Source organism: Narcine bancroftii, chromosome 4 (assembly GCF_036971445.1).
Source record: "Narcine bancroftii isolate sNarBan1 chromosome 4, sNarBan1.hap1, whole genome shotgun sequence".
In the NCBI taxonomy this organism is placed as follows: domain Eukaryota; kingdom Metazoa; phylum Chordata; class Chondrichthyes; order Torpediniformes; family Narcinidae; genus Narcine; species Narcine bancroftii.
The window spans coordinates 102,391,908-102,406,465 of record NC_091472.1 but is presented as its reverse complement, the minus strand read 5'-3'; the positions used below and the strand labels follow the sequence as shown (position 1 = coordinate 102,406,465).

Here is a 14,558-nt window from a genome sequence, read left to right as displayed (position 1 = left end):
GCTGTAAAATTAATGGAGTACAGAAGGTGAAAGTCATTATAAAATTATATTAACAACAGTATTCTGCAGATTTCATATTACAGTTTGGCCATTTAAAAACATGTCTGCTTCCAAAAACCCTCAAAAATAGCAACGACCAAAAGTCTTGTATTGGGAGAGGACAATTAGGATGGGAAGTTGCAAACTAATTTGAACATTAAAAATTCAGAAATTCATCTTTGAACATGAGATTTCCACTTAACAAGTGGGTCATTTAAGTACAACTTTCAAAAAGATTTCAAGAATTACATTAACCCTTCCATTTTTAGTGGTTATAGGATTATGATGAAAACAAATAATCTTACTGCAACATAAGGCTTCAAGAAAATATTGATTTTCTTATCAATATTCTTCAAACAAAATTCTGCATGTACAACAGAAAACAAATAGAAATAACTCAGTGCAATTAAACCTACTTTATTTTTGAAATACCAAAACATCACTGGACCTGGCACACTCTCCCAAACCCCAGTCCTGAACAAGAATCAGGTAATCACTAATCTCCTATTTAAATACATTCTTCGTCTTGCCCAACCTTTCTGCAAAGAATGCTTCCCTGGAATCAGCACTTAATAGTCTTGACCGGTTTTAACCTGTGGACCCTTGTTCCAACATTGTCGCTTAAAATAAAGTATGTTTTAGACACAATTTCTCTTTCCTATTTCCATTTTGTTTCCTGTGTTCAATTCCCCAATCCATTTAATTGTAAGGCTAGGATTAGCACTGCAGAATGTCTCTACAGAGTCTGTCTGGGTGACTTAAACTGAACCTAGGTATTTAAGTTCCCATCATATCCAGGATTCTGCAGTTTTTGTTCCACACAAACTCAATAATACATTCAATCAATGAATTAAACAACTTGTAATTTTATTCATTATGTTTATTGAACCCTACAGTGGAGCATTCATCTGCAGCAAATTAAACTTAACTTTCCACTGCAGTTTCAGTTACTCTTCCAAACAGGAAGAAAAATTCTAAGGGGAATAAGGGGTGACTGAGGCTGACAAGGGAAGTCAAGGACAGTATAAAAATAGAAGAAGTATAACAGCAAAGATGAGCAAGAGGACAGAGAAACTTCTAAAGAGCAACAGGAGATAACTAAAAAGGCAATACGGGGAGAAAAGATGAGGTACGAAGGTATGCTAGCCAAGAATATAAAAGAAGATAGCAAAAGCTTCTTTGGGTATGTGAAGAGGAAAAAATTAATAGAGTTAAGATCAAAGTTGGGTCCTTGAAGACAGAAATGGGGAACAAGGAAATAGCAGACGAGTTGAACAGGTACTTTAGATCTGTCTTCACTAAGGAAGACACAATCTCGCAGATGTAATAGTGGACAGAGGACCTAGGGTAATGGAGGAACTGAAGGAAATTCACATTAGGCAGAAAATGGTATTGGGTAGATTGATGGGACTGAAGGCTGATAAATCCCCAGGGCCTGATGGTCTACATCCCAGGGTACTTAAGGAGGTGGTTTTAGAAATCATCGACTCATTGGTAATCATTTTCCAATATTCTATAGATTCAGAATCAGTTCCTGCGGATTGAAGGGTAACTAACTTATCCTATTTTTTTAAGAGAGGGAGAGAGAAAACAGGGAATTATAGACCAGTTAGCCTGACATCAGTGGTGGGGAAGATGCTGGAGTCAATTATAAAAGATGAATCAGCGGCATATTTGGATGGCAGTAATAGGATTGGACCGAGTCAGCACGGATTTACAAAGGGGAAATCATGCTCGACTAATCTTCTGGAATTTTTTGAGGCTATAACTATGAAAATGGACAAGGGAGAGCCAGTGGATGCAGTGTACCTGGACTTTCAGATAGCCTTTGATAAGATCCCACATAGGAGATTAGAGGGGAAATTAGAACACATGGCATTGGGGGTAGGGTACTGACATGGATAAAAAATTGGCTGGCAGACAGGAAACAAAGAGTTGGGATTAACGGGTTTCTTTCAGAATGACAGGCAGTGACCAATGGGGATACCGCAAGGCTCGGTGCTGGGACCGCAGCTATTTACAATATACATTAATGCTTTAAATGAAGGGATTAAGAGTAACATTAGCACATTTACAGATGACACAAGCTGGGTAGCAGTGTGAAATGTGAGGAGGATGTCAAGAGAATGTGGGGTGACTTGGATAGGTTGGGTGAGTAGGCAGATGCAGTTTAATGTGGATAAATTTGAGGTTACCCACTTTGGTGGCAAGAACAGGAAGGCAGATCACTATCTGAATGGTGTCAAGTTAGGAAAAGGGGAAGCACAACAAGATCTATGTGTCATTGTTCAACAGTCACTGAAAGTAAGCATGTGGGTACAGTAGACAGTGAAGGAAGCTAATGGCATGTAGGCCTTCACAACAAGGGGAGTTGAGTATAGGAGCAAGGAGGTCCTTCTGCAGTTGTATAGGGCCCTGGTGAGACCACACCTGGAGTACTGTGAGCAGTTTTGGTCTCCAAGTTTGAAGAAGGACATTCTTGCTATTGAGGGAGTGCAGCTTTGGTTCATGAGGTAAATTCCTGGGATGGTGGAACTGTCATATGCTGAAAAAATGGAGCAACTGGGTTTATATAAACTGGAATTTTGAAGGATGAGAGGGAATCTGATTGAAACATACAAAATTATTAAGGGACTGGACACACTAGAGGCAGGAAACATGTTCTCGATGTTGAGGGAGTCCAGAACCTGAGGCCACAATTTAAGAACAAGGGATAGGCCATTCAGAATGTAGTTGAGGGAATTTTTTTTCACCCAGAGAAGTTGTGGATCTGTGGAATGCTCTGCCTCAGAAGATAGTGGAGGCCAATCCTCTGGAAGATAGAGCTCTTAAAGATACCGGAGTCAAAGGATATGGGGAGAAGGCAGGAATGGGGTACTGATTGTGGTGTCAGTCATAATCACAGTGAATGTTGGTGCTGGCTCGAAGAGCTGAATGGCCTATTGTCTATTAGCTGTTGGCTTGGAGCTTGTAGTAATAATGAAGAACAAACATAGATGTAATTTTTCAGTGAGACAGTAACAAAGATTTCTCCACATGTGGAATTTAATTTGTAAAATTTCAAGATACTGGCAATGATTTAGCATCCTCCATATGGTGCATGTTTTGCAAATTTCTCCATTAGAAACAAGATAAATCATTTCATGCAAATTTATGCCGTTTAGTTCTGCCAGTGCAAAATCCACAAAGACCCTACACTTCATTACATGAATCATGGACACATATTAAAATTCAGATTTATATTTCAGCCTAAACCTTAATCAGCACCTCCATAGACCTTGGATAATGTTCAGAAAGTTAAAATTGTTATTGCAGGTTGAAACTTTAGTCTGGTACCACACGACAGAAATTGCGCCTGATCATCTTCCTCTGAGCAGAATAACTACCTTTTCTAAATATAGAAATTTCCTGGGGCTATGCAAGGGTTCCAAGAACTATCCATTCCCCAAAGTTTTTGTTTATCAGAAATGCTGTTGGCTAAAATGATAAATGTTGGACTGCTGAGTTAATTAGCCATATCAGTACAGATCTTAGTTGATTTTAGATCGTACTTAGAATTAGTTTAGATCTGCAATATAGATTCCAAACATGCTGGACCAAAGGAATTGTTGGACCACAGAATGCTGGACCAGAAAGTTTCAATAAGCATTTGCTCTCCAGCATTCATTCAGTGCCAATTCCATATTAGCTCACATTGTGCTGACCCAATCCCATGCCACTTGGAATTGCTGGCTCACTCTGCATTAGGATGGAGGTCAGTGGGGAGACCCAAATGACACTGGGTTACAGGAAGTGGAAGCTCCAGAAATGTGCCATTGGAAAGCAAAGGGGCAGAGATTTATCTTCAGTATTTTTTAAAAACATCTGAGCCCAATATTTATTTGGAAATTACTCAAATTGAAATTTAAAAAAAATTACGAATGAACAAATTAGGTGAAAAAGGTTGGAAACAGTTAAATATGACAGAATAATTTGAAAAAGCAACTCATCTTTTATGTTGCTTCCTCAATCTATGCCTGGAAACCCTATTTAAATCATTGAGGTCTTAGAGCTTGTGCCACACCTGAAATGACAGGATCAATGTCTACTTCCCAGAGATTTGCTGTGGAGTCTCAGCCCTGCTGATGAACTCCATTGCTATAGTCCATATATTTCACAACTTCCCACTGCGTCCCATGCTGCATTTATTTCAGATATATTCCCTCCCATCTCATTTCTGGGATGTGTGAATGAAGGCTGCGAGGAGCTATACAGCTGAGTGATCTTTATGACAGAATAATTTGAAAAAGCAACTCATCTTTTATGTTGCTTCCTCAATCTATGCCTGGAAACCCTATTTAAATCATTGAGGTCTTAGAGCTTGTGCCACACCTGAAATGACAGGATCAATGTCTACTTCCCAGAGATTTGCTGTGGAGTCTCAGCCCTGCTGATGAACTCCATTGCCTTAGTCCATATATTTCACAACTTCCCACTGCGTCCCATGCTGCATTTATTTCAGATATATTCCCTCCCATCTCATTTCTGGGATGTGTGAATGAAGGCTGCGAGGAGCTATACAGCTGAGTGATCTTTGTGAAACTTAAACTGAGCAATGGTGAGAAAATGTGAAGTACTATAAGTGCTGCTTGATGGTATTGCTGAAAACACTTTTTAATCACTTCACCAATGATCGAGGGCAAACTGACTGAATGATGATTAGTTGAACTGGATTTGTCTAAGTTTTTAATAAGGGTTACGCAAGTAATTTTCCACATGGTCAGACAGGTGCTTGAGTGTTAATTTGACTGGAACAGTTCAATGTGGCCATCTGTTCAGCTGCAGGACACCACGAATTGCACTAAACTTGTGTACAACAGCATCAGCGTGAAAACAAAAATCTTGCCAGATATTGCTTGATCTTTGTGGGAAGCTCTCAATGATACCAATGGAGAGCATTATTGTCAGCTGTTGAAACAAATTCTGGGATGCACTACTTTGTATCTTGAGAAATTATTCCATCATTCCTGTTCTCAATTATTCCATGATCTCAAAAGCTTGTTAACTTTGATTATTGTAAAATTCTACCAGGCAGGTAATTTATTACACCCAATATTTTTTTTCCTTTTAGCTTTACCTCTTGAATTTCACTTGCCACTTGTTTCGACAATGACATTTTCTCTCTCTAATTTTAGGATATTTTCACCGCTTATCTCTAATCCCCATATTTAACTTTTTTTGTAAGATACTTCCCGGTACATTAATCTGAATAGGTGATGCCACATCCTAATCTGAGAAACTTCAGAAGAAAAGGCTGAATATTTAATTCAGTCCTGTCTCTCTTGCATCAGTAAGAAAACACCTAGACCATGCTCTCTTTCAGTCAATTCTTTGACCATTGATTTTTCCTTCATGGGTCATTCCAGAGTAACTTTATGCCATAGATACCAGATTGTATCATTCTAATTCTAAGGATCAATATAAAGGAGCAATTCACAAAACGATAATAATTTTTCTTTTGAAAAGGAAAATTTTCCTCTTGCAGCAGTAACACCTGTTGTAACTCATTTTTTCCTCCTACAGCTGCCATGAACTGCATTGGTATCGTACAGATGTTTTAACACTCAGATTGCATCTTCCAAATTCTGTGGCAATATCCACTGAGTATATCAAGTCTATTTCACTTCCTACAGGAATTAGGGAAACTAAAATATCTGTGCTTACCTCCTGAGGCTTGTCGAGTTTTGCGGGGGGACTTTGGTTGCCTCTGATAAGGATCATTCGAACCATATAGTTCAATTGTGCCCAGGTTTAAAAGTATAGTCTTCTGAATGTAATCAACCATTGCAATACCGTTACAGTTCCCAAACACCAAACTAAAAGGGGGAAAAAATAGAATTAAACACCATCTTTTATCTGCAAGTAAATCCAACACACTGAAATCTACAATCCACTCTGAAAATAGAACAGTATTTTCCAGGAATTTGTATTCAAAACACATCCATTGGCCAAGAAAGATAATGGATATATTCTATTGATTGATAGAGAACAAGGGCCTTCATGGCAACAGCCGAGGAACAGGTAAACCGTTTTAACCAGGAATTACCTTGTTGTGGAACCAACCACTGCAACTTTCATCACCTGCACAAAACTGAAAAATTGATCGGTGGGACAGAAGTTTTTTTTTCCCCCAAGCAGAAAATCGAATCATCATTGTAATGTGCCATGTTTAATACTGAGAATTAGGAACATGCTGCAGTTAAGTTAGAACCATTCGGCCCTTCTAGTCTGAGCCACAACATCATTCTGCTAGTTCTACTGACCTGCACCCATTCTATAACCCTCCAGTCCTCTCCCATCAATGTATCTATCCAATTTATTCTTAAAACTTAAGAGTGAGCCCACATTTAAGTCAGATAGCTGCTCATTCCAAACTCTCACCACTCTCTGAGTGAAGAAGTTCCCCCTAATGTGGCCCTAAACCTTTCCCCTTTCACCTTAAAGCCATGTCCTCTTGTATTTATCTCTCCTAAGTGGAAAGAGCCTCATAATTTTGTTAACCTCTACCAAATCTCCCCTCATTCTTCTATGTTCCAAGGAATAAAGTCTCAAACTGTTTAATCTTTCCCCGTAACTCAACTCCTGAAGACCCGGCAACATCCTAGTAAATTTTCTCTGCATTCTTTCAATCTTATTGTTATCCTTCCTGTAGTTTGGCGACCAGAATTGCACACAATACTCCAAATTTGGCCTCACCAAAGTCTTATACAACCTCACCATAGCATCCCAACTCCTGCACTCAATACTTTGATTTATGAAGGTCAAGATGCCAATAGCTTTCTTTACAACCCTGTCTACATGTGACGCCACGAGAACAATGTATCTATTCTCCGATCCCATTGTTCCTCCGCACTCCTCAGTGCCCTACCATTTACTGTGTATGTCCTACCTTGGTTTGTCCTTCCAAAATGCAACACCTCACACTTGTCTTCATTAAATTCCACCTGCCATTTTCTGGCCCATTTTTTCCAGTTGGTCCAAATCCCTCTGCAAGCTCTGAAAGTCTTCCTCACTTGTACACAATGCCTCTAATCTTTGTGTCATCAGCAAAACTGCTTATCCAATTTACCACATTACCATCCAGATCATTGATATAGAAAACAAATAATAATGGTCCCAGTGCCAATCCCTGAAGCACACCACTAATCACAGGCTTCCAGTCTGAGAAGCAATCATCCACTACCACTCTCTGTCCTCTCCCATTCAGCCAATTTCGAATCAGTTTTCCAATCTCTCCATGAATACCTAGTGTCTGAACCTTCTGAACTAACCTCCCATGTGGGACCTTGACAAAGTCCATGTAGACAATCCACAGCCTTTCCTTCATCTACTTTTTTGGTAACCTCCTCATAAAACTCTAAGATTGGTTAAACATGACCTACCGTGCACAAAGCCATGCTGACTATCCTTAATCAGTCCTTGGCTGTCCAAATACTTGTATATCCGATCTCTTAGAACACCCTTCAATAATTTACCCATTATTGACGTCAGGCTCACCTGCCTGTAATTTCCTGGTTTACTTTTGGAGCTTTATTTTAAGCAATGGTACAATGAGCTACCTCTAATCCTCCAGCACCTCACCCATGGCCAAGGACGTTTTTTTTTCTGCCAGGGCCCCTGTAATTTCTACACTAGTCTCCTTCATGGTCCAAGGGAATATCAAGTCAGGCCTGGGGATTTATCTACCTTTATTCGTTTAAGAACCTCCTCCTCTTTAATCTCTATATGTTCCATGCCACTATACATGATGCCAGTTTCCTGAGTAAATACTGATACAAAAAAAAACTGTTTAAGATCTCCCCATCTTGTGAGGCTCCACACATACACGACCACCCTGATGTTCTAGGGGACCAATTTTGTCCATTATTATCCTTTTACTCTTAAGATACTTGTAGAAACCCTTCAGGTTTAACTTCACATTATTTCCCAAAGCAATCTTCTTTTTGCCTTCCTAATTTCTTGCATTTTATTACTTCTATAATCTCATTTGCTCCTTATTGCCTATACCTGCTATACACCTCTCTCTTCTTAACCAGATCGCCAATATCCTTTGAAAACCAAGGTTCTCCATGCCTGTTAACTTTGGCTTTGATCCTGACAGGAACATGAAAACTCTGCACTCTGAGAATTTGGCTTCCACTTACTGAATACATCCTTGCCAGAAAACAACTTTTCCAAATCCATTCTTCCGAGATCCTTTCTCATTTCCACAAAATTAGCATTTCTCCAATTTAAAATCTCAACTCGAGGACCAGACCTATCCTTATGGAGAGAGTGCAAAAGTGATTCACCAGGCTGATACCTGGAATGGCAGGAATAACTTATGAGGAAAGATTGCGCAATTTGGGATTGTACTCGCTGGAGTTTAGAAGATTGAGAGGGGATCTCATAGAGACATATAAAATTCTGGCAGGACTGGACAGAATGGATGCGGAAGGGATGTTTCCAATGGTGGGGGAGTCCAGAACCCGGGGCCATGGTTCGAGGATAATAGGCAAATCATTTAGGACCGAGATGAGGAGGAATTTCTTTACCCAGAGGGTGGTGAATCTGTGGAATTCATTGCCATAGAGGGCAGTAGAGGCAAGTTCATTGAATATATTTAAGAGGGAATTAGATATATTTCTTCAGTATAAGGGAATTAGGGGTTACGGAGAGAAGGCAGGGACAGGGTACTTTGAACTTTAAGATCAGCCATGATCTCATTGAATGGCGGAGCAGGCTTAAAGGGCCGAATGACCTACTCCTGCTCCTATCTTCTATGTTTCTATCCACAATTAACTTGAAACTAATGACATTATGGTCATTGGACCCAAAATATTTGCCCACACATACTTGATTCACCTGACCGGTTCCCTAATAGGAGATTAAGTATTGCATCCTCTCTCTTTATTTGACAAACTCCAAGTCACCCAGACATTTTGCAGCCAATGTATGGAAAGTTAAAATCTCCTACTATCACAACCTTATGTTTCCTGCAGCTGTCTGCTAGTTCTCTACAGATTTGCTTCTCGAATTCTCTCTATTGGGTGGTCTATAAGGTGTGGTCACACCTTTCCCGTTCTTCAGCTCCACCCACACGGCCTCTGTAGACGAACCCTCTGGTCTGTCCTGTCTAAGCACAGCTGTGATATTTTCCCTGACTAGCAATGCCACCCCTCCCCCTTTCATTCCTCTCCTCTATCATATCTGAAACAATGGAACCCCAGAACATTGTTCTGTCAGTCCTGCCCCTCCCGCAACCAAGTCTCACTCATAGCAATACTGTCATAATCCCACGTGCCAATTCACACCTTAAGCTCGTCTGCCTTTCCAATAATACTCCTTGCATTGATATAAACACACCTGAGAACATTTGTATCATGTACAAATCTTTGATTTCTGTCCATGCATACAGTTCTCGCATGACCTTTATCCTCCTCATTATCTGCTCTAACACTCAGGTTCCCATCCCTGTCAATCTAGTTTAAACTCGAGCAAACCTATCCAGAAGGATATTAGTTCCCTTTGTTGGTGGAGAAAACCAGAGTTTTGCTTGCAGAAGACACTAGTACTCACAGTCCATATGATGAATTGATTGCTAGGCTGGTTATCTGCTGTGGAGGCTCGCCGTTAACCCAAACCAACTGAATGACTACTTCAGCCTGGTAGCCTGCCCCTTGTTTTAATGGAGTACTTTTAATTCTGAAGAAGGAAACACATGCACATGATGAATATTATACCTTTCATAATTGCTAAATACATATTAAGATCTTTTACTATATTAAAAGTTGAACATAGATTTAGTTTTACATATTAAGTACAATTTTCAAAATGCAACATCCTCAGTTAAATTATATACAGTAGGGCTAAATTTTACTCAATATTTATCACTTTCTCTCTGATGTGATATACCTCATATGCCTACAGTTTTGCAGGCCTCAGGTATTTTGCACAAGGACTGTATGATGTCAACAAAAAGGACTGGTGGGAGAAATGAAATTCGATATTTGAGCATCAACCTATCCTAAATCAAAGAAAACTAACAACACAGGAGGCCATTGTAATAATTCTGATCAGAATGTCATTTTCTAACTGCAACTTCAAGGTTGCAGCTCCATGAAGAGATCCAAGAAACATTTGATGATGAGTTTAAAGTCCTTAAATCCCTTTGGCTGAAAAATCTCTTCTTTTTCCTTCTACCAATTACCAGAACTTCAAATCTGTGAAAGTTTAAAAAAAAACTGTTTTACAAAAGAAAACAGATATTTTATACAAACTCTTTTTCAGCCCATCATCCTTCTCTGTTCATAGGTAAAACAACTCAGCCTATTCAAATTTTCTTCTTGGCAATTTTTCCTTAATCTTCTCTGCCCCCTCTCCAGTGCAAAAACTTTCTCCTGCAATATGGTGACCAGAACCATGTGGAGTACTCAAGCTATAGTCTAACTCATATTTGGCAAGTATTCACTGGTGTGCGTTGCCTAAATAGGGCTCAAAAGAATAACTGAGGAATCTTTCCATCCATCACCCATTATCTCTGACCTACTTCCATCAGAAAGGAGGTACAGGAGCATTAAAATCAGCAATAGTGAGAGTGATGACTTGTGATGGACTTTAAAGGCATCAGTATGGCTAAGAAATAGCTCCCCCCACCACCCCCCCCAGTGAGATCAATGAAGTGTGTGTGTGTGTGTATGTGTGTGTGTGTGTGTGTGTGACTTTAACTCCCTGATCTTATATTCCATATGTTGGCTGATAAAGAAAAGCATATCATATGTCTCTTTATTATTGATTTTTCCTTGGGGAATGTCCATCAAAAGTCTGCACTCTCAGTATACTCCTATTTCTCTTGCTTCATTGGACCTCCCCAATGCAGCACACTTTTCTGACATGAATTTTACTTGTTTTTTTTTAACCCCAAGTGATTGGATTATGGACTGAATACTAAGCTCCATGGTATCCTATTGTTAATAACTTTCAGCCACTGTTAACCTTTACCCATTGCCTCAAGATACTGAGATAATTTTGGATACAGATTTTGTCACTCTGGATTCTATTGAATTTTACATTTTTGACTAGCCTGCCATGTGGGACAATTCAGAGATACTAAATCCTCTGCCATTTTTGAGTCTTCTTATTGCTAACTATAAAAAAATTAAATCAGGCTTGCTCGGCATTAACTTCACTGAAATTTGATTGTACTAAATTAATCTGTAACTTTCCAAATGATGGTTTAGTGTTCTGACCGCCTGACTGAATTGACTCCAAACTTAAATCAATTACTGCCTGTAATTTGCTCCAAAAGTCTGAAATTACTTGGTTTATGCCTCTCTCCATTTTTAAACAACATTACAATACAGCTCTCCAACTCTCTGTCATTGGTCACGTAACCAGATGAGAAGATGGTCAAAGCCTTTGCCGATTCCTCTCTCGCTTGCTTCAACAGCCTGGGGCACATTCATCCAGGTCTGAGGACTTAATGCTTTCAAAGATGCTGAACCATTGAATATTTTCTCTTCTACCATGTTCATCCATCCAAGATTTTGCATTCTTCTGTCAGGTCAGCATTCCCCCTCCTTCTTTTGAAAAGCAAGCCATGAGATATTAAGAACACGATCCACATCCTATATCCTAACACATCATTTTGTGGTCCAGAAAAGGCTCTGTGCTCTCCTGACATATCCTCTAAAGAACATTTTAAAATTTTCTTTGATTCTACTAGCCAGTATTTTTTTTATGCCTCCTCCTTGGTTTCCTGATTTCCCATTTGACTTCACGCCTTCATTTTCTACATTATTCAAGATTTTCAGCATTCTAAGATGTTAGTGGCTGACAAAGCTTCCTTTCCTGACCTTCTATGCATCATTTTAAGTTATCCAGTGGCCTCCAAAATTTTCAGTCCCTCTTTGGGGGAAAATGTTTACACTTGGGGCCTTGAATCTCCTTCTTAAATCATGAAACTGCTCAGAATGATTTACTAAACATCTGCTCTGCCTATTTTTACAACCTACTGAAATTGGTCTGCCCCCAGTTTGAATGTATTTCTTCACCTTTATCTTTCCATAACTCCACTGAATCTAAGTGAATTATGATCACTACTAACTTTCTCCATTGCTATTTCTTCCACTTATCCAGTTTAATTGCCAAATTTAGATCCAGATAGGACCACTTCTTGCTGAGCTTACAGCCTGCAGACTCCAAATACAATTTTTTTTGTCCTCCGTGGCTTTAATGCTGATAGTCTCCCAGTTGATATTTGAAGAACTGAAACTCCCCATGACCATTGGCCTAATATTTTCACATATTTGCCTGCAAGGTTCTTAGTCTTTCACTTTGTAATTTATGGACAATTTTATTTTATTTATTTCAACAGGACTGTCTCTTTTGATGGTTCTTCCATAAGTTGTTTCTTTAACCAGGTCCTTATTTTTTGTATTCCACTATCTCTTCCAAAACCCTTGTATTCATGGATATTAAGTGATCTTTCCTGGCCTTTGTTCAACCAAGCTTCAGAAACTAAAAATTATTCTTCCAACCATAGTGCCCAAAAGTGCTGGAGAAACTCCATTCTTTCAAGTGTCTTTTTGCCCTTAAGACATCCTTATTCAGAATACCGTATTTTCACTCATATAACACGCACACACATACAAAGCACAGAGAATCATAAATTGTGTAAAAATATTTTTGTATAATGCACGCACACATGTAATACTCAGGTGTAGTATTCCAAATTCAAAATGGCAAAATCAATTTGTATTTAAATAGGACATGAAACAAAGTACATACCGGTATCTGTCACAGTTAATCTCCCACAATTAACACCCAATCAACTTCTCCAAAGGTGTCAATCGCCCATTATATAGATATCTTGCTGCAACACATTAACAAGCTTTGGAGAAGAATCAATTAAATAGATTGAAGACAGGCTTCAGAGTTAAGCAGAATTTTAATTCTAATATCTCAAATCAGAGGCACTTGATATGTTAATTTCCTCTCTCAAGGATGGGTCTGGGCAATTAACATTGATAAGGTGCAGTGCCCTAGACAGAATGTCCCACTCCTGCTATAAATTGTGCCCATTCTTTCATTGCCACTATTATATTCTCATACTCGCTATAATATTCCCACGCTCACTATAAATTGCCGGCAAGTCTTCCCGACAGCCATATTAATTGTGCATGTTCTTTCAATGCTGCTATTATATTCCCATGCTAATATTCTCACGCTCACTATAAACTGCTGGCTTGTCTTTCCCATGGCCACTACTAATTGTGTGTGTTCTTTCAATGCCCCTATTATATTCCCATAAATTGCCGGTTCGGCTTTCCCAAGCCTGCTATTAGTTGTACGCGTTCTTTCAACATGTAAAAATATTCTTGTGTAGTGCACACACACATATAACGCGCGGGGGGGGCGGAGGAGACGGGACCTGGTTTGTAAAATAGACATATAAGACGCACGTTATATGTGTAAAAATACGGTAATACTTGCAGCTTGGAGTGTACCATTAAACACAGCCAGACTCTCCTTTTTTTGGTCTGTTTTCTCTGTCTTCCAAACTTTCTAATTAGTTTTTTTGATTTGCATTTCAACTCTGTTTTTCTCCCTTCTGAATACATCAGTTTCTGCCCAACTGCCAAGATCATTTAAACCCTCCCTAAAAGCATCAGCTAATGAGAATATCAGTCCCCACCCTGCTGAGGTGCCACTCATTTAGCCTGTGCAAATCCCATCTTTTCCAGAATCAGTTCTTAGGATCACCAATGGATCAGTCAGGAGGTGGTGCAGCTGCAGGTATTGCGGGAGCACAGGAGACAAATTCAAGCACACTCAGTGTCTCTGAAGGGATTCTCTTTTGTTTCTCTTTCTCTGATTGTTGGAGGAGCTGAGCCATGTAAGTGGGACCTCTGAGTGTGATTTTATGGCAGGCAAAAGTTGACATATTTTGCATATTATTTCATGAGATATGGAACCAGTTCTGATACTCAAAAAACCTGAAGTCCTCCCTCCAGCAATGTTTCTCCAGCCACATATTCAGCTGCACTATCCATTTCTGTGTTGTCAAGAGTGATATGGAGAGCCTGCTTCTTCATTTGCTTTCAAACAACTTAAAATCTGCAAAATGTTGCCACTCCTTTTTCTGACTTTGGTTCTAATAAGAGAAGACTCACTACCCTCCTCCAAATATCCTGTTTTCTCTTCGCGATATCTTGATATTGGAACCAGGAAGGTGACATCCTTGAATCATGCCCAAAATGGCAAAATTCCTGTGAAGGCCTCAGGCCCAAAATGTCAAGTGCCTTTTACTTCTTTTGGATATTGCATAACCTGCTAGGTTTCTCCAGCTGCCAATAACATATTCTTTCAACTTCTTTCCTCTGACTTTCTGCAGAACTCTGCAGTAAATAGCAGCAAGGCAGTCGAATGACAGAATTCCTAAGGGTCTAAAGGTGAGAGTTAGCAGTGTAACAACCTTCTGACTCAGTGGTCACTTCAGT

The 14,558-nt window shown here is 39.4% G+C and overlaps 1 protein-coding gene across 4 annotated transcripts in view; it reads right to left on the bottom strand.

The window, feature by feature from the left end:
* stxbp5a (syntaxin binding protein 5a (tomosyn)) overlaps positions 1 to 14,558 on the bottom strand; it is a 232,866-nt gene that overhangs the window by 62,896 nt on the left and 155,412 nt on the right. For all 4 annotated transcript variants that reach the window (XM_069932249.1, XM_069932252.1, XM_069932250.1 and 1 more), the window contains exons 17-18: positions 9,637 to 9,762; positions 5,743 to 5,894 (exon numbers count right to left, since the gene is read on the bottom strand). In XM_069932249.1, coding sequence (XP_069788350.1) covers positions 5,743 to 5,894; positions 9,637 to 9,762 — 278 coding nt within the window. The remainder of the gene's footprint in view (positions 1 to 5,742; positions 5,895 to 9,636; positions 9,763 to 14,558) is intronic.